Source organism: Podarcis cretensis, assembly GCF_951804945.1.
Source record: "Podarcis cretensis genome assembly, chromosome: Z".
Classification (NCBI taxonomy): domain Eukaryota; kingdom Metazoa; phylum Chordata; class Lepidosauria; order Squamata; family Lacertidae; genus Podarcis; species Podarcis cretensis.
Window position 1 is genome coordinate 33,113,248 of NC_137184.1, and position 19,099 is coordinate 33,132,346.

Here is a 19,099-nt window from a genome sequence, read left to right on the forward strand (position 1 = left end):
TTTCATGTACCCAGCCTGACAGTGCTCTTCCATAGCAGAAAATACCTAAGAAGGCCAAGACAGATAACTTCTAAGAATTCAAGGGATAAGCTAGTGAAGCAGATTAGTTGGGCTGCCATCTTAAAAGTACTTTGCTAGGGATAGCAAAAGTTTCTAATAATTCAAGTGATCTTCTTTGGCCCAAGAGCCTCTACCGCTCCTCCTAAAAAGCAGATCCCAAATTACTTTTGTTCATGTCACTCTTTTCTGCTTCCCAGTTTGCCTTCTTCAGGAACCCTATTTCTTGACTGCACAGATTTAGACTGTGTCACTCACCACCTGCCCCTGGATGCCCTCTCTGTTTCCTTCATCATGCAGCTCTTAGGAAAAAAATAAGGAGAGTTGCAATTTGGCCACCACTGTCCTTTGATAAGGAAGCCCACAGCTGTGTAATTAATTTGGATAGCTTCATGACTTTCAATAGAATAGTTTTTTACTTATGGTTTATTAGGGTTTTCACATTACTACAATAGAATAGTACAGCCCCTTCGTCTCTTCCCACCTCCCAGCTTCTCTCCCTCCTGTGCTTTTTTAAAAAAAAGCTACAGTATTTTCATTTCTGACATACCATTATTTAACATCCTACTAACAGAATATTGATGTTTTAGTCAAGGCATAGAATGGTGGTGGACAAAAGACAATGTCCAAGGAATGATGGGATGAGAATCACATATGAACTAACCTGCAAGAAACACTCTGCTTTGAAGACTTCCTCTAAGAAGACCTTGAAGTTCAATTCATCTTCCTGGTTCATCATCTTATACCAAGGGCATCCTGAATCATGAGACAAAGGGGTAAAACATTGCTTATCCTCCACGTTCTTATTCTTTAACATCCCCAAGTTTTCACCTTTGTATATCGTCTGCCACCCATTTTGCCTTGGTACAGTTGAGGTACACTGAGATGGTGACCTGTGTCTGTGCAGTACCAAGTCAGATATTTGGAGAGGGGATGGACTCATAAGATGAAATGCTTCTCAGTACAAAAAATGTTCTGCAGATAGAAAACTCGCATATTAGGTTAAAGCTCAGCTCTCCAAGATCTATAACACAGCAGAACAATCAATCATGTGAGCTCTCACATCTCAGACACAATATTATCTCTGTGAGAACCAGGCCGTAGCCTAGATCTAAGATATCAGTTTCTCCTATGTGGGAATCAAATTAGTCTCCCTACCTTCTTTTAATGTATGACCCATCCAGTAATGTATCCTCCTAGAGACCGATTTATCTTTGAGGCTGAAGTAGTGGAGCAACAGAGGATTGCCTATCACCGAGCCTATTTGGGCTGGAGGCTGGAAGAGAAGCCAGAAGAAACTGTTCAGAAGGGAACACAAAAACTCAGACTTCCAGTGCTCCGCCACGATGAAAGCAAATATCATGTTAGCGGAGTCTGTTCACGGAACGTAAACCAGGACTAATTGGAGGGTAATTGTCCTTGCAAGCCACCCCCAGGGTTAGAAACAGTCAAAGATTTTGATTTTAACAGAATGCCTCATTTAATCAGCAGTATTTTTTAAAAAAATCTTCAGTTTATAGAAAAGCCATTGCTTCTAAGAACACATATACTAGATATCTCACATAACCAGAATTGAACAGGTTGGTTCAAGTCAATGGAAAATTTAGAGCCCTCCCACCACATCCCAACCCATGGTTCTTCGACCCACTTGCTCTTCTTTGCCTGTCCATACCCTTGCTGCCAACAGAATGCAGGTCCTCACGTCCCTAAGTGTTTTGCATAGCCAAAAGGAACCTTGCCTCACAGAAGTTGCTTAATCAGCATGGTTGCTGCACCCTGAGCAAGCAGAACATATGGCTATTCCTTGGCACTACCCTAGCACAGCTGCTGCCCATCCAACTCCCCTAATAGTAGCCATCCCACATCTGGCTGTAGTGAATAAAGAGATGGATCAGGAAATAGGGCCTTCACCATTGACTTGGCTGATGTACAAGTTCATTTTGCTCCTCCCTGGACTGTTTCTGTTCAAGCTAGTGTTTTCAAAAACTGGCATCAGAGTTTCCTTGTTTTCTTTTTGAATTACATCTTTTAGATTGCAAGTCTGTGGGCAGGAACTGTCTTGTTCTTAATCTGAAGTGCTTAGTATAAATATAGTTCATAAGTGCCACCCACACCAAAGGATGAAGTCTAGTCGCGTCTAATTAAAAATCCATCATGTAGCTAGCTATCCTACACTTTTAGTAAATAGCTCCAATGTGGCATTAAATACACATATTTTTCCCCAAATATGTGCAATTTCATATTCTGTAGGCTTTGCTCTACCTCTCTTTTAAATCAGAACCAGTGAAGGCGGTGAAGGTCCTGTGTGAGTGTCTGGAGGCGGTTGGAGGATGGATGGCGGCTAACAGATTGAGGTTGAATCCTGACAAGACAGAAGTACTGTTTTGGGGGGACAGGGGGTGGGCAGGTGTGGGGGACTCCCTGGTCCTGAATGGGGTAACTGTGCCCCTGAAGGACCAGGTGCGCAGCCTGGGAGTCATTTTGGACTCACAGCTGTCCATGGAGGCACAGGTCAAATCTGTGTCCAGGGCAGCTGTTTACCAGCTCCATCTGGTACGTAGGCTGAGACCCTATCTGCCTGCGGACTGCCTCGCTAGAGTGGTGCATGCTCTGGTTATCTCCCGCTTGGACTACTGCAATGTGCTCTACATGGGGCTACCTTTGAAGGTGACCCGGAAACTACAACTAATCCAGAATGCGGCAGCTAGACTGGTGACTGGGAGCGGCCGCCGAGACCATATAACACCAGTCTTGAGAGACCTACATTGGCTCCCAATACGTTTCTGAGCACAATTCAAAGTGTTGGTGTTGACCTTTAAAGCCCTAAACGGCCTCAGTCCAGTATATCTGAAGGAGCGTCTCCACCCCCATCATTCTAACCGGACACTGAGGTCCAGCACTGAGGGCCTTCTGGCAGTTCCCTCACTGCGAGAAGCCAAGTTACAGGGAACCAAGCAGAGGGCCTTCTCGGTAGTGGCGCCCTCCCTGTGGAATGCCCTCCCACCAAATGTCAAAGAGAACAACAATTACCAGACTTTTAGAAGACATCTGAAGGCGGCCCTGTTTAGGGAGGCTTTTAATGATTGATGTAGTACAGTATTTTAATATTTTTTTTTGAAGCCTCCCAGAGTGGCTGTGGAAGCCCAGCCAGATGGGCGGGGTATAAATAATAAATTATTATTATTATTATTATTATTATTTGTTACATTATGCTTTTTGCCATGTTTCAAATCTCTCACCTATTGTGCACACATAGTGCCTCTTTTCCACTCTGAATATTTCATTCAAAGCAGTTTAGTTAAGCCCTCATTTTAAGTGGTTTTTTTGGGGGGCAGGTGAATGAATTGTTGCACATCTACAGTAGCAGTGGTTCAAGCAAAACATTATGACTACCACAGTATCTCACTTAACTGTTGCACTGGTGTTAACATTCACCTTTAACCATTCCTTTTTGTTTAGAATCCATGCTTCCAGGTTAAGTTACAGAAAAAATTGCATGAGTAAGCAAAAACCCTACGGCTAGAAATTAGGAGAAAGGCCATGATGGTTGTTTAACAGAAGGCTACAATAATCTTTACATTCATATTTTTACATTTAATTGGAATCATTGTCAAACATTCTTAATTGTTTTAAAGCTGTGTTTCATTTGGGGTCTATTTGACCTCTGCATTATATTAGTAAAGTGCTATTCACAAACCTACCTCTAAATATTGAATGTTCTGCAGAAGCTGGGGGAAGGTCTGCAGCTGTTCCAACGAAAAGAATTTATGCTTTTCACTCTCAGCTAAGCTTTCTGCATTAGAGCTGCATACAGGCGGAATCAACTTTGTATTCCTTTCCTATGGAGAAAACAAAATGCCAAAATTAAACGGCTCACAGCTACATTTCTAGATTATGCCTCTGTCAACCCTAATCCCAATTTCAGCTATCATATTATCTTCCAAATCTTTTCTAAAGTTGTGCCTTCAGTGATTAATTTTCTTTACAATTCTGTGTAATTGTAATGTTCAGGTGGAAGAAGAAAACCAAACAGTATTTCAAGCTTTGTGTGCTTTAAATATTCAATAAAAGGTTTACACGCCTCCTTAAAGTCTGCCTCTTCCTGATCAGAATTATAATAATAATAAATGTGTGAGCTTTACATATTGCATTCCATTTATAATGTAATTGAAAAAATAAATGACCACAGAGCATCTGTTGCTATAGCAAGTGTGAATCCAATAATAATCAGAACAGGAGTCTACTAAAAGCGTCATGTAAGCTACTCTAAACTTTGTCAAATATGAAAATATAATAAAGTTATTCAACACTTGCTACCATCAGGAAACCCTTTCCATATCTGAGTAGACAGAGATTCTCCTGCCATCACTGACACTAACTAGTTGTCAATAAAGTAAATAAAATTAGCATGCACAGTTGTAGCCCAATAACTGCATTCAAACTATCCCCAGCAACAAACCTTCTTCTGAGATTGGGGATACTCCATGCATTTCAAAGTTAGCTGGGATGCAGATGGTGTTCCGTGAATTCGCAGTTTTATGTTGTCAATTGCTGTTTTCCACGGATGTGAAAAAGTCCTAAATAACATCTGGCGGGGGAAGAAGAAGATTGGTTTTGTTGAGATGAAGTTCCTTTTCTGTGGCAAATGGAGGGTATCCTCAAATGCGTTGACTCTGCACTTGCTCCAACAGGCTATGCAAATCAAACTTTTTACTGCCAACATGTGTGGAAGAGAACCTCTCCACTTTTGGGACATAACATAACAAACTGAACCATGAATGCTCAAACTGTCCTTGATAGAAGAGGAACTGCAACCCTTAATAGCAAAAACAGCAGGCATTGGGGGAAAATTGATATGGGTGATATCAAAACCCAAATAGAACTGAGAGCATACAACCACCCCCAACTTTTCCCAGCAATGGGAATCACGCCTCCAGGGCAGGTAAGCTACCCTCCATCCAGCGTGGAAGAGGAACTTTGCATACTAAGTCCAATGATCTATTTACCTACAGTGGAGGAGGGTATCATTGAATAGGATGCTCTATACCAGCCTTGTACTCAACAATTAGCCTGGTACCATAAACAACTAGGAATTCCATGCAGATGAGTGAGCTGGTTGGTGGTGAAAGGACATGTAGCTCACTCCTTACCCAGCAACTTTGTTTTCATGTTTGCTGTGGAGGAAAGCAGATTTCTTCCTTCATTATAGAGCAGGCTGACAAATCTGCCAGTCTGCTTTAAAAAAACACAGCAGAACGAAAAAGGTAGCTCAGCTGATCCATTGGCAAGTTCAGCTCTGTGCTTCAGACCTAGTAGGAGCAGCCCAGCAAACCTCAACAAAGTTTATTGGCAGAGGAGAACTCAGTACAAGAGTAATAAATGTCAGTTAAGATGACAGCTGGCTGCTGAATTTAATTTCTGCTTTGATTTGGCTAAGCTATATGGGTACATCCTTACCATATTTGGAGCTGGAATTATTTCGTCATGGATCTTACAACAGGAGTACAGAATCTCCAGTCTGTGGGTCCATTTTGGTTTGACAGGTAATTTCCCCCAAACCATACCCACCTATCCATCAGCTGGTGTTGCAATGCAATAGCATTAAATTTGGGCTCAATTAGCTGATGACTGGGTGCTAATCCTGCTCAGTTCAGCCACGCTCTCTGGTTCCTCCTGGGAACAGGCACAGGCAGCCAAAGACAAGCATTGAGAAAGGTAGCTGTCCCTCTTACTGCCATCTACAAAAAGCAGCTTTCTTAAGTGTTTTTTTGCAGATCAGATGCAAGAAGTGTGCAGCGATGGCTGTAAAATACTGTCAGATGGCTGTTAATTTGTTTTTGTGAGGAACCCAGTTCAGTTGATTGATTGTGTGACTGCGGAAATGGATAAATGCCCCCCATCCAAACAATGACTATCATCACTGCAGGTAAGAAAATAATAATAATTTTAATTGTTATCATCTACAATACTTTCTAGGGACGCGGGTGGCGCTGTGAGTTAAACCACAGAGCCTAGGACTTGCCGATCAGAAGGTTAGCGGTTTGAATCCCCATGACGGGGTGAGCTTCCGTTGCTCGGTCCCTGCTCCTGCCAACCTAGCAGTTCAAAAGCACATCAAAGTGCAAGTAGATAAATAGGGACCGCTCTGGCGGGAAGGTAAACGGCGTTTCCGTGTGCTGCTCTGGTTCACCAGAAGCAGCTTAGTCATGCTGGCCACATGACCCGGAAGCTGTATGCTGCCTCCCTCGGCCAATAAAGCGAGATGAGCGCCGCAACCCCAGAGTCAGTCACGACTGGACCTAATGGTCAGGGGTCCCTTTACAAAACTGTCTTATTTATTTCATAGTACAGTACATTGATTATTGCTTTCATTTTATGGAGCAATGGTCATAGATAGTAAAATTCATGTTAAATTGCTGTTTTAGGGTGTTTTTTTAAAAAAAGGACTTCTGGAACAGATTAAGTTTGAGAACCAAGGTACCACTGCACTTCAAAAGTAACTCATGAAGGATTTTTTTATAACTATTATTGTCTGGTAGAAATTACAACAATCACATGACACCCTTGGCTTCACCTTCATTATTAATTTAATATTAAGCAACGTGATATGCAAAGTTTAAGAATTCAGTTATGTGTACATCAGTTCCAATTTAACTGTTTCTTCCTCATCAATGAGTAGTTTAATAATTTGGCAACACTGAATTCAGATGCCTAGTCTCCCAGCACAGATCTCACAGCACAGCATAGATCTCATTTGAAAGCATCCTCACCTTTGTTTTTGTAGGCAAAGTTACTGTTACCATTTCAGGAGAACAGATCTTGTACTTCCATAGCAGAGTCTGCAGAGAAGAAGCTGATGTCTGAAAAGAAATGAGTTCGATGTTGTTGCACCTGATAATGTTCCAACATAGTAGCTGAGAAACTATGAAACCCACTGCATCAGTGCTTTTTTTCTGGCGGCGGCGGGGACGGACGGGCAGACGGGGGACAGCGACGCATACCCCTAAACATTTTGTGAATCTAAGTTTGGCCTCACTGAGGGGCAGTATTTCAATATGAGCAGGGTAATGAAAGTGCCCCTAAACAATAAATATTGTAAAATTAATGAATGTTAGAAAAATGATGGAATGAAGTTATATGGCTTTAGCAGAAATGTTATAAGGAATTAGGTACAGACAGATTGTAAATGTATTAAAGGGAAAAAATAAGGTTAGAATATGTTAAGATAAATTACAGGACAGAAAACAGAGGAAGATGGAAAGGAATTGCTGAAACAGCTAATTGAAGTGGAATACAAAAAGGGAGGTGTGAGGAGGTCGCTGAAACAAGTGAATGAAAGTTATGATATCGAAATTATTGGATGTGTTTTTAATTGTTTTTGTTTTGTTTGGTTGATTCAATGTTTTAGGGTTTGGGTTGTGTCGTGTTTTTGTTTTGTTTTTGTATTGTATTGTACCGTCTTGTTTAATTCTTTTTCTTTTCTTTTGTAATCTTTAAACGGCTAATAAATATTATTTAAAAAAAAAAAAAGAAAGTGCCCCTAAACAAATTCCCTTTTAGAAAAAAAAAAACACTGCACTGCATTAGACATAGCAAATCTCTAGCCATGACCCTACAAATAGGAGATGGAGGGCTATACCAATGCCAAGCAAATGCTGTTGTGACAGACAGCAAGCCAGACCAGAATATGGTGATGCAGTCCCTCAGAATTCCACCAGAATTCTCTCTGATTAGCTACCACCACAACGGCCAGCCTGAGGGGCGAGTGTGGAGCAGAACTTTGGGAGGGAGAATAAAAGGAGGGGTTTCTGAATGAGTTTTTAGATAGGGATGGTGAAGGGAAAGAGCAGGAGGATAGGGTTTAGTTTGAGAGATAGGAGTTGATTTGAGATGAGAGATAGGGATTAGGATAGGGTTTGTCTGAGAGAATTGGTTCTGATTTGAGTTGAACATCAGCTCTGAGGAGACTATCTATAGCAAGAGGAAGGAGCCTCAGTTTAGATAGGAAGACTGGGTTGAGTGTCTGGCGAAGGTATACAGACAGGATTTAACTGGAGGGCTGAGTCTGAGCCAGGAGAGGTAGAAGCTATGGGAATACAGGCTACCTGGGTCTCATTCCTGCCAGGATGGGAGAGTTCTTCTAGGTAAAGAAGACTCCCAAGCCAGTAACAAGGGGTGAGGTGATCCTCTGGGTTTGGTATACTAATCAGAATACCTCAGGAATCAGATTGTTGAAAAAGTGGGTAACTGATGAAAAGTGCACCTTGCTCATGAACCAAATTAATTAATAAACTGTGAAGGAAGTTGTGCTGCGTTAAAAGCATTAACCTGAAACATCTGTCATAACTAAGTCAAATGAGAGAGAAGTAACAGAAACTGAACAACTGATTTCTGAGTAACTGAAGTTTCAGAAAAGATGTGCATATACTGTGTCTAAACAAGTAGATTTATACCTGAAGATGGGCCATCTCCTATCTCAACTTTCTTTCACCAAACTCTTTTTCTGGAAATAAAACTTTTTTTGTTTGATCAACTCCTGCCTAAGACTCCCTGAGCTTTTCCTTTACACAGTTCTGGTGAGAAATATAAGCACAGAAGAAACCTTCAGAGGAACAAAAGTAGGAAATAAAGCATATACTGTGTTGGCCTGAATATAAGCCTCACTTTTTTTTCCAAATTCTGACCGTGAAGTTAAAGTGTGGCTTAAATTTGCGACCTTACAAAATGGGCTTTTACAATATTGCTGCTGAAACAGACATATGGTAAAACAGAACAAAAAAAATGTTTTATTGCCAATTTGCGAGCTTGAGATGGTTCATTTGCCATTTATGGGTATGAGTGCCAGCGGAATTGTAGCAATTGAATAGGGATTTGCGATTTTAGTGATTGTACGGTAACTTTTGCAGGCTTGCAAGATCAAAGGCTTAAATTGGCTCGGAGTTACAATTCTACCAACCGCAGCGATTTTCAGCCTGTAACCCAATTTTAAGGGAGTGGTTTATATATGGGTATTGTCTCTCCCCTCTCACCAATTTTAAAGGTGTGGCTTATTTGCAGGTGCAGCTTATATTTGGACCAATATGGTAAATTGAAAACATTTGCGGATGACCTTGTGATAACGGTTGAAGATCCTATAAACTTATTACCAAAAGTATTAGAAAAAATACTGGAATTTGGAGAAGTATCAGGTTTTTAACTGAATAAAAATAAGACTAAGCTTTTAGTGAAGAACATTTCAGAGCAAGATAAAAAGGAGATACAGCAGAAGACAGAGATAAGTATATAAAAGAAAGTTAAATATTTGGGAATATGATTGACAGCCAAGAATATTAGTATATTTAAAGACAACTATGAAAAACTATGGAAAGAAATAAAAAGGAACATAGAAATTTGGGGAAGGATTAGTTTGTCATTATTAGGTGGAATTTCAGTGATCAAAATGAACGCATTGCCAAAAATGTTGTTTTTATTTCAGTCAATCCTGGTGGTAAGCAATGTGAGCTGCTTCAAAGAATGGCAAAAAGACATTTCAAGATTTATCTGGATAGGGGAAAAACCCAGAATTAAACATAAATTATTAATAGATGTTAGAGGAGATTTCTCTCTACTGGATTTAAGATTATATTATGAAGCATCTTGCATCTGCTCGATCCGGGATTGGATAAATTTAACAAATGCTGATTTATTAGATTTGGCAATAGATTTGGTTAGCATGCATATTTATGGTATGCCTTACCATAAGGCAAAAGTTCATAAAAGTTTTTATACTCACATAATAAGAAACTCAAAGTTTGGGAGAAATACAAAGATTTATTAGAATAGAAAACACCATGCTAGCTTTCCCCATTAGAAGTAATAGCTCTGAAAAAAGTGAGTATGAGGATAAATTGGCTGACATATAGAGAGCTATTAACAGAAACAGATAACCAACTAAAATTAAAACAAAAAAAATTCCTTCCAGTAGCACCTTAAAGACCAACTAAGTTAGTTCTTGGTATGAGCTTTCGTGTGCAGACCAACACGGCTACCTATCTGTAACTGCAACTAAAATTAAAAGGTTTTGAAGGAGTAAGAGGAAAAAGGAGTAGACTGGTTACAATATTTGCAATTAAATTAAAATTTTTAAAATGATAAAAAGAAAGCATTTAGTTATGAAGTGTAACGATTTCCAAGAGAAATAGTAGAAGGTAGTACAAAATTGCTGAAAAAACCACACAATTGGGGATGCTGGGGACAGTGGATTGGGTATATCCTCTTATGTGACCTCAGGCAGGAGCAAAGACTTGTGGCAGGCTGGCACTTCCTCAGTTTTTCAGATTCACCAAGCAGCAATGTTCGCCAAAGTACCAGAAACAAAACAACCTGCCTCCCTTCCTGGCTCATAAATCAATAAAAATAGAAGCAAGTGTCAAAATTGAAAAATTTATCTGAAGAAGCAGGAGAGCCAGGAAAAACATTCTGAGTAAGGCAGGAGAAAAAACTGAGGAAGTGCCAGCCTGCCTCCCACAAGTCTTTACTCCTGCCTGAGGTCATGTGAGAGGATATACCCCATGAAATAAATTGTACAATCTGCTCTTGTAGAATTGGTGGGAAACAAAAGAGGAACAGGTCAAATGTGTTATGATAAAATGGGCGAAAGATGTGGGACATAATATACTAATGATGGATTGGGAAAGGTTTTGGAAGTCATATATGAAATTTACTGCATGTACTTTACTGAAAGAGAACAACATGAAAATGATGTATTGGTGGTATTTAACCCCGGTTAAATTAGCAAAAATGTATGTAGAACAAGTACTAATAAGTGCTGGAAATCTAAAGAAACAGAGGGTACGTTTTATCATATGATGTGGGAATATAGGAAGGTTGAAAACTTTTGGGAAATGATTTGTAATGAAATGGGGAAAAATGTTTAGAGTAACCTTTTTTTAAAACCAGAAGCCTTTTTATTAGGTACTCTAGGAGTGGAGATTCCAAAAGAACAGAAAAAAATGTTTACATATGCTACGATGGCTGCCCAGATACTGTTAGCCCAAAGATGGAAAGAGGAAGCAGTCCCCACCAAAGAAGATTGGCAAACCAAGTTAATGGACCACGCTTAAATGGCAAAACTAACTGGAAATGAAGATGACAATAAATGTTAAAAAGAATGGGAAATGTTTATCATATATTTACAAAAGTATTGTAAACAGGTTAATACATTGGCAGGATTTTAAGAACACTTGTAATTATAGAAATAGTATAGGAAATTTGAGGTGTAAAAAATAATTTGGAGTAGAAATGATATGCAGTTGAAAAGGAAATTTAAGGAACCAGGAGAGGGAAGTCATGGGATGCGGAGAATCCTATTTTATGGATTTGATATTGCTTTTATGTATATTTTCTTTGTTTGTGGTTGTTTGTTTTTTATTTTTGTTGAAAATCTAATAAAAATATTATATAAAAAAAGTTTTCCTTCACATAAGACTGTGGTAAATTGTAGAAATTCATTTAATTGGCATACGATGCAGTGGATGCACTATAGTTAATTAGGGGCAGTTAGTGGAGTGAGGCGGCTACAGCTGCTGTAGAAACAAAAAATCCAAAGAGATGAAAAGCTAACAAAAGAATCTCTTCCATCTCTTTTGTTCATTTATGCTGTACAGTGGTACCTCGGGATGTGAACGGGATCCATTCCAGAGCCCCATTTGCATCCCGAAGCAAACGTAACCCGTGTCCGCACATCTACGCGGGTCACGTTTCGGCGCTTCTGCGCATGATGTCATTTTGACGGTCTGCGCATGCACGCAGCGAAACCCAAAAATGCCTAACCCGAAGCGTATTCATCCCGAGGTATGACTGTATACCTTTTGCTTAGAGAGCAAAGGACAAAGGTTGCATGCCCTCTCAGATGAGCTCAGCATTAGACCTACACCATCAGCAGGTTATAAAGAATAGTAGATGCTACTATTTGCAGCTTTGCTTTACGTCTTAGAATGCAAGATAATGCACCATTTAAATTACATCAGATATTTGTCAGCTATCCAAATATTAAGCTTTTATGCCACACTGGAGTTCCTATAAAGATTAGATTCCATTTTTTTTTAAAAAAAGTTTTGTCTTGCTTCAACTTTCATATCTCAAGTGCTTACCATGCTGCCGTGTAAATTTAGAAGTTTCCTCACATGGAAAAGTTTCACTAGGGAGAAGAAAACAAAACTCAATACTTATTCGAAAAAGTTATGTTCTGCCTTTCACATATTCTTCTTCTTCTTTGGCGATCACTCGTAGCCGAGTAACATTGTCTTCCATAAACACAGTTTTAACAATGAGCCTGTACTCAAGGCAGCTGTAGGTAAAACAGCAAGGGGATCTTTATTCCAAGTAAAGCAGCATATCAGATCTAGAAACAAGATATGTCATACTCTCTTGCACAAAATCAGCCAGTTTGAATAAAAGGGCTGAGCACACTTTGGAGGGTGGTAAATCCATAAAGTGGGCCCCCAAGACTGGGTGGTGGGGATGTCTTGCCTCCTGTGACAAATGACAAAAAGCTTACGATGCAATCACATAACATGTACCATGAATCTAATTAAGATCTCACCACTCTCCATTCTGGTCAGCAAACACAGCACATGACAGGCAAAGGGGAGCTACAGTAAGAAAGAAAATATATTACACAAATGCAGCTAACAGGTAAATTCAGTTCTTTTCATCTCAACACAATCCTGAAAAGCAGATGGCATTTAATTCAGCAAGTATTTTAGTGTCCAAGTGACAATGAGTTCTAAATTACTAGCCTGCTTATAGACAGTATTTAACTGCCAAATGTTTACTCAGAAGTCTCACTTTATTCATTGGAACCATTCTGTGCACAGCAGGGTCGGGGTTCGGTTTACCACTAGCAGTCCCACTACTGCAGCTGGATGCTAGAATGCAGTGGAGAGGGCCTGGCATGAAATTCCTTGTTGCCTATGGATACCAGGCAAGTGCTTAAATAGAATACAGATTTAACTATTTGGCCTCTGCATCAGGCTTTTTGTGAAAATGAAATGTTTTTAGAAAAACCATCACTCAAGTTGGTATCACTGAAGCAAGATGGCATTTCGATCTGCTGCTCCTTCCTTCCCTGGAAGCAAAAATAGCCTAGCTTGGAATCAGTCACATCCAGAACCTACTATTCTCCTGATGCTGGACACAGTCAGGGCATTTGATTGTTTAAACTTGCAAGATCGCTTTACAATTCTATGTTCCTTTGGCATTAGTACATCCTGGGTTGATCCACTTTTTAATTTATACTATGGGTCAGTGAATTAATTTTTGCTGAATGGGGAACACTCTGATATTTCTCACTGGCCGGGGCACAAAGGAGAGCTGGTCACTGCCACCTCTGCTTTTTTGCCATGGCTATGGAACCCTAACTAGAATTGTATTTGTCATCTCAGACCATACAGTTAAATATACTACAAGCTATGTAATGTCTCTCACTGTTTAGTATTTATGTAACATTCTGTCTTCCCTTAAATGTAGGCACAATTATCTAAACTTTAAATCATTTAGGTGCTGGCATTGTTATTTACATTTGGTGGGAGGGTGGGTATATTCGTATCCAATTAGTTCTAAAGTGGGATAAAGTCAAATAATGCATTGTTATTGTATCAGGGATGATAAATATGTCTAATGCATGACTTTATATGTATGTTTGTTTTCATACGTGAAATGAATCAAAATTAAATACAGGCAAGCCCCTTTTTGTGTACATTCAAAGAATTTGCAACCCATTTTTTGGACCTGGAAGAGGGAGAAGCGGGGCCAGGACATAATGGATTTATGCATGCTCCGCCAACATGCACAAAAACCCGGAACACAATCCAGGGTTGCCTGTACAAAAAAAAGATTGGTGCAATGAATTTAATGGAACTATGTTAGTCATGCCAATTTCAATGGGTCTGAGTATGACTAACATTGGATATAGCCTATTACAGTCATACCTTGGAAGCAGAATGCCTAGGGAGTCTAATGTTTTGGATCCCAAACACCGCAAATATGGCAGTGAGTGTTCTGGTTTTCGAATGTTCTTTGGAAGCCAAACGTCCAAAGCAGCTTCCAATTGTGTGCAGGAAGCTCGTGTAGCTAATCGGAAGCTGTACCTTGGTTGTCAAACTTTTTCAGAAGTTGGACGGACTTCCAGAACGGATTCTATTCGATAACCAAGGTATGACTGTCTATTTTATTGTTGTGTTCAGAATTCAGTATTTAGTAATGTTCAGGTTTTTTAAAGGCCCCACTTTTTACATTGTGTCCTGTTGTGTGGTCAGAAAGTACTCTTTATTGTTTGATTTTGGTTACTGTCAGAGAACAAAAGCTAGTTCCTTCAAAATAACACATTCATTTTTATCTTACCAATTTGTCATATCGTAAGAAGCTGAAGAAGAAACCATAGAGAGCATTAATATTTTCCTTCTGATCAATGAAGTCAAACATTACAATTAGCCATTTTAGAACGAGCACCTATAGGGAGAAGATAGATATCAGTAAGTGGAAGCAAGACCAAGATAACAAACCCCTTCTGGAATATGTTCAGGAATTGTACAACATCTAGTTTAATAATCACCAGGATAAATAAGTCAGACTGGCAAAAATATCACTCTTCAGAACCAAGACATCATTACCATGCTTTCCAAGTTACCTGAATGTCACTAGAACACCTGCGAGCACAAAGCCAAGACACAGCTGAAATAACAGAATCCTCTGTTATTACGGAAATGGGAATCAGATTCTTCAGTAGCCTAGCGCTTATCACTGTGCCTGCAAGACATTGAAATACACTGCTTAACATTCTTAACATCTTCACTATTGATAATTTGTCACAAGTTAGAAGCAGCACAGGTTCTTGTTAAGGGAGAAGGCATGGCAATGCAGCTACTTTGACATACTTTACTGCCAAGGGGAAAGAGAGAAAAAAAATTTTTTTTCTTTACCAAGCTTGCCACTGAGTGCGATGTTCAGCAAGTTATGAATTTCTTCTGGTGCCAAGCCTCTCTCTTGTGCAATCTTTTCCACAGTCTTCAAAGGACCCTGCAAAGCTCTATGCTTTTTTGACGCACTACCTTTAACTAGAAAAACAGTCAAAGTGTGAGTAACATACATTCTAAAAACCATCCTTATACATGATGGCCTTTCAAATGGCTTGCTTTACCATCAATTGGCAAGGTAGCCCCATTGAGATGCCATGGCATTTGTAAAACTATGGAATTCTTGTTTAATTTGCCATCTGCTTTCTTGCTCTTTGGTTCAGTGTGTAGGAGCAGGTAGGGGCAAGTTTAAAGCTTTATTGAAATTAATCAGCCCCAGCCAGCATTGCCATTGCCAATAGGCAGGATGATGAGAATGGTAGTTAAGCAACGTCTGGAGGGCCAGAAGTTCTGTTTGTTGGTTAGTGTGCACAAGCCCAATTCAGCTCAAGATACTTAATAAGGGGTTGCTTTAAGCAAAACATTAGACTTCATACACTATTATGCTCCAATATACAAAACAGCTGCTACTTCTCTATAGAAAGCTAAAGAAAACACAAACTTTGGTGTTTGTAGATGGCTGTAAAGATTGCTGAAAGGTTTCTATTTCACTAGTTGGAAACAGCTTCTAGGCTATGCAGGGCCAAGGATGATTTGTAACTGTTACTGTCTGCCTGCTTGCCATCATGCATATTTGTGAACCATTTCTGCCAAAATATATACACCTGTAATAGTTTCTGCTCACAAGGAAGCAGACCCTGCAAGAGCACATACTCCAAGAAGTCCATATGAATAGAAACTAGACTAACCCACTAGAAAGAAGAAATGTGGGTTTTGCTCCCACTGAAATGTTGTACTCTAAATAAGCACATCTTCCTACAAGTGAATAGTAGCCACCTATCTGGGAAAAAATGGTATGCTGAGAGAGATTGTCACAGTGGAGATCAAATCAGTTTTCAACAATCCTAACATCCAGAGAGAAACCAGATGGCAGTTTTTTGTTTTTTTACTGTGTCCAAAGAACTCAATGAAAGCACATCTTAAGGCAGCCCTGTTCAGGGAAGTTTTTAATCTGTGATATTTTAGTGTATTTTTGGTTTTTATGGAAGCTGCCCAGAGTGGCTGGGGAAACCCAGCCAGATGGGCGGGGTACAAATAATAAATTATTATTATTATTATTATAAGCCAACCCCTATTTGCATAGTCCTGCCCTTTGTTATGTTCCCTGTCACATAAGAGCATGAAGCAACATTGTCAATAGTTTTGATCAGGATAAGTAGAAGCATGTTAAAATCTGCAGATGGTACCAAGTTCAGAGGGAGTAAATCAGAAAGAGGGGCAGTCCTTAAACAGCTGAAGAGAATGGGATAAACTTCAATTCAGCATCCAAGTATTAAAATCCTTATGATAAGGACCTTATCCAACCCTAGTTACATGTAAACACAATTTTATAGTATGGCTTGTTGAGCTAAAATATGAATAGAAATATACATTCAAAAGCACATCATATTGGAAACAATGCAGTACAGTACTAATACTCAGATATGCACCAGCTTGATTCCCAGTTCGTGATCCAGCAAGAAACAAACATACAAGAGCAGATTTACAAGTATTTCTCTTTTTTTGCTGGATAAGCATTAAGCCCTATCTTTGTTCTTACTTTTATTCAAACAGTTCAAGGCTTCTTCAATGGAAAGTCTGTCATCTTCTATCTCTTCAGGCTTTGTGACACTTCTGGTTTGTTTACTACCAGTAGCTGGCAATGTTTGTTTTGAACTCCTACTTCTCTTCATTTTTTTCTTATTCCAGGAAAGAAACACAAGACAAGGTCAACTTTCTTTTTGTTTTCTTTTGTTAGTATTTTCCTGTTCTCCAATAATCACGTTTGGTGCAGAAAATGAATGGAGAGCTACCTTCTAAAACAAACAAACAAACAAAGGTGCTTTAGGCACATCAATGAACCCAATAATAACAACAGGGCAATAGCAATATGACACAACCAGTGTCTCAGCGATGCCCCCCCCCGAAAAGTCTTCTTTGGAAGAGTTCATAAAATATTATACAGATACTTCGGTTTTGTTTTGTTCAAAGTGGAATCAGAGGGGACAGACGTGGAGCCGATGAACAACAGAAAACCATAAACACCTCCTTTCTTGTCATAGGCAAAGAAACATAGGCGAGGAGGGTGGGGCTTGAAAGTTTGGCTAACTTTAAAGTGAATAGTATTTACAGTCAAAACAAAATAAAAAAATTCCTTCCAGTAGCACCTTAAAGACCAACTAAGTTAGTTCTTGGTATGAGCTTTCGTGTGCATGCACACTTCTTCAGATGCATGCATGCACACGAAAGCTCATACCAAGAACTAACTTAGTTGGTCTTTAAGGTGCTACTGGAAGGAATTTTTTTATTTTGTTTTGACTATGGCAGACCAACACAGCTACCTATCTGTAACAGTATTTACAGTCAAAACAAAATAAAAAAAATTCCTTCTAGTAGCACCTTAAAGACCAACTAAGTTAGTTGTTGGTATGAGCTTTCGTGTGCATGCACACTTCTTCAGATACACGGAAACAGAAGTCACCAGACCCTTCTATATAGTGAGAAGGTGGGGAGTTAAGAGTCGTCAACAGGCTCATCACAGCTATCTGCCAATCACCCAATCCCACCACCCTTCTGAGTAATACCCCTCCCCACCTTCTCACTATATAGAAGGGTCTGGTGACTTCTGTTTCAGTGTATCTGAAGAAGTGTGCATGCACACGAAAGCTCATACCAACAACTAACTTAGTTGGTCTTTAAGGTGCTACTGGAAGGATTTTTTTTATTTTGTCTTGACTATGGCAGACCAACACGGCTACCTATCTGTAACTGGAAGTATTTACAGTGTCCGAGTATGGCATGCTCCACAGCCTACCTCTCTTCACCTCAAACAGCCCTTTAAAAAAATATTTTAAAAATTAAATCCTTCCTTCCCACCAGCACTCCGCTCTCCTCTCGCGCCATTTCCCAGTTTTCGAGGCCCACCTACCTTTTGCTCCTTCCCCAGCTCGCACCGTCAAAACCAGCGCCGTCAAAAAACTCCCTCCTCAGTAGCCGCCCTTCAGTTCAAAAAAATATTTCCACGCGCAGGCGCAAATCGCGATCGGGGGCGGGGCCGTTGGAGAAAGGAAGGAAGCGGGTGCGCTCGGGAGAAAAGGTTCGGGTTTCCCTTTGGCTGCGTCACTTCCCACCGTTGGCACGAGCGGAGCTGGTCTCAGTATAAGCATGCGCGAACTGCTCGCGCCCCCTCCCTTCAGACGAAAAACGTAGAGGGAGCGGGGGGATGATATCACCGCAGGCTCCCGAAGAGTAAGCGGGGAACGGAACTGGAGAGCCGCGCATGCTCACAAATGAAAGGGAATGGTGGAAAAAAAAATGGGCGGGCTTTTGGTTCAGAGCGGGAGGGGTTCGTTTTACAGTCTCTCCGTCAGGCGGGAGGAAACCTTGTTTTTTATGTCATTGTACTCGCTGTCATTTTTTTCTTTTTCGGTCGTTATTTCACGAATAAATCAAGCAGTTTGCACCATTATAAAATTCAGAAGAATAATCCCATGTGTAAATAAGGCCTTCGTGTAGTTCCACAGAACGCAAGGCAAGGCATACGAAGTGCTTTTGAACATTGAAAATCCCCAAATAAATGCTTTTAACTACTATCGTTTTAAAAACGAAACTGTGATTAGTAACAGTTTGGGGAATAAAAAATTGGTTCGTTCTTGGGGCGCTTAAGCTCTGTTCTGGGTTGAAAACCCAGTGAGAGCGCTGAGCCATCTAGTTCTGTATTGTCTGCCATAGCCAACAGCTGTTCTCCAGGATTTCAGAGAGCAGGTTTTTGGAGCTCAGTTTCCCATGAATTGATTTTAAACTGCTTTTTGCATAATGTGCCTCTACCGGTGGGCCATTCATAAGCCATTTCCTGTATAGGGTTCTATATCCCATGTAGTCCTGGTTCTTCTATTAGTTCAATTCAGTTAATTCTGCAACTGTGCAAGTTAGACCGCATCGGCTTTATA

The 19,099-nt window shown here is 40.0% G+C and overlaps 1 protein-coding gene across 1 annotated transcript in view; it reads right to left on the minus strand.

Annotated features, from left to right (window-relative positions):
* Nucleotides 1-18,269, minus strand: part of CENPI (centromere protein I) — a 30,683-nt gene extending 12,414 nt beyond the window's left edge. The window contains exons 1-14 of the mRNA XM_079961855.1: nucleotides 18,079-18,269; nucleotides 16,711-16,849; nucleotides 15,018-15,152; nucleotides 14,726-14,844; nucleotides 14,440-14,547; nucleotides 12,641-12,689; nucleotides 12,189-12,235; nucleotides 8,601-8,630; nucleotides 8,511-8,528; nucleotides 6,828-6,917; nucleotides 4,517-4,645; nucleotides 3,759-3,896; nucleotides 1,216-1,333; nucleotides 722-813 (exon numbers count right to left, since the gene is read on the minus strand). Coding sequence (XP_079817981.1) covers nucleotides 722-813; nucleotides 1,216-1,333; nucleotides 3,759-3,896; nucleotides 4,517-4,645; nucleotides 6,828-6,917; nucleotides 8,511-8,528; nucleotides 8,601-8,630; nucleotides 12,189-12,235; nucleotides 12,641-12,689; nucleotides 14,440-14,547; nucleotides 14,726-14,844; nucleotides 15,018-15,152; nucleotides 16,711-16,843 — 1,206 coding nt within the window. The 5' untranslated portion in view covers nucleotides 16,844-16,849; nucleotides 18,079-18,269. The remainder of the gene's footprint in view (nucleotides 1-721; nucleotides 814-1,215; nucleotides 1,334-3,758; nucleotides 3,897-4,516; nucleotides 4,646-6,827; nucleotides 6,918-8,510; nucleotides 8,529-8,600; nucleotides 8,631-12,188; nucleotides 12,236-12,640; nucleotides 12,690-14,439; nucleotides 14,548-14,725; nucleotides 14,845-15,017; nucleotides 15,153-16,710; nucleotides 16,850-18,078) is intronic.
* Between the last annotated feature and the right edge of the window lie 830 nt (nucleotides 18,270-19,099).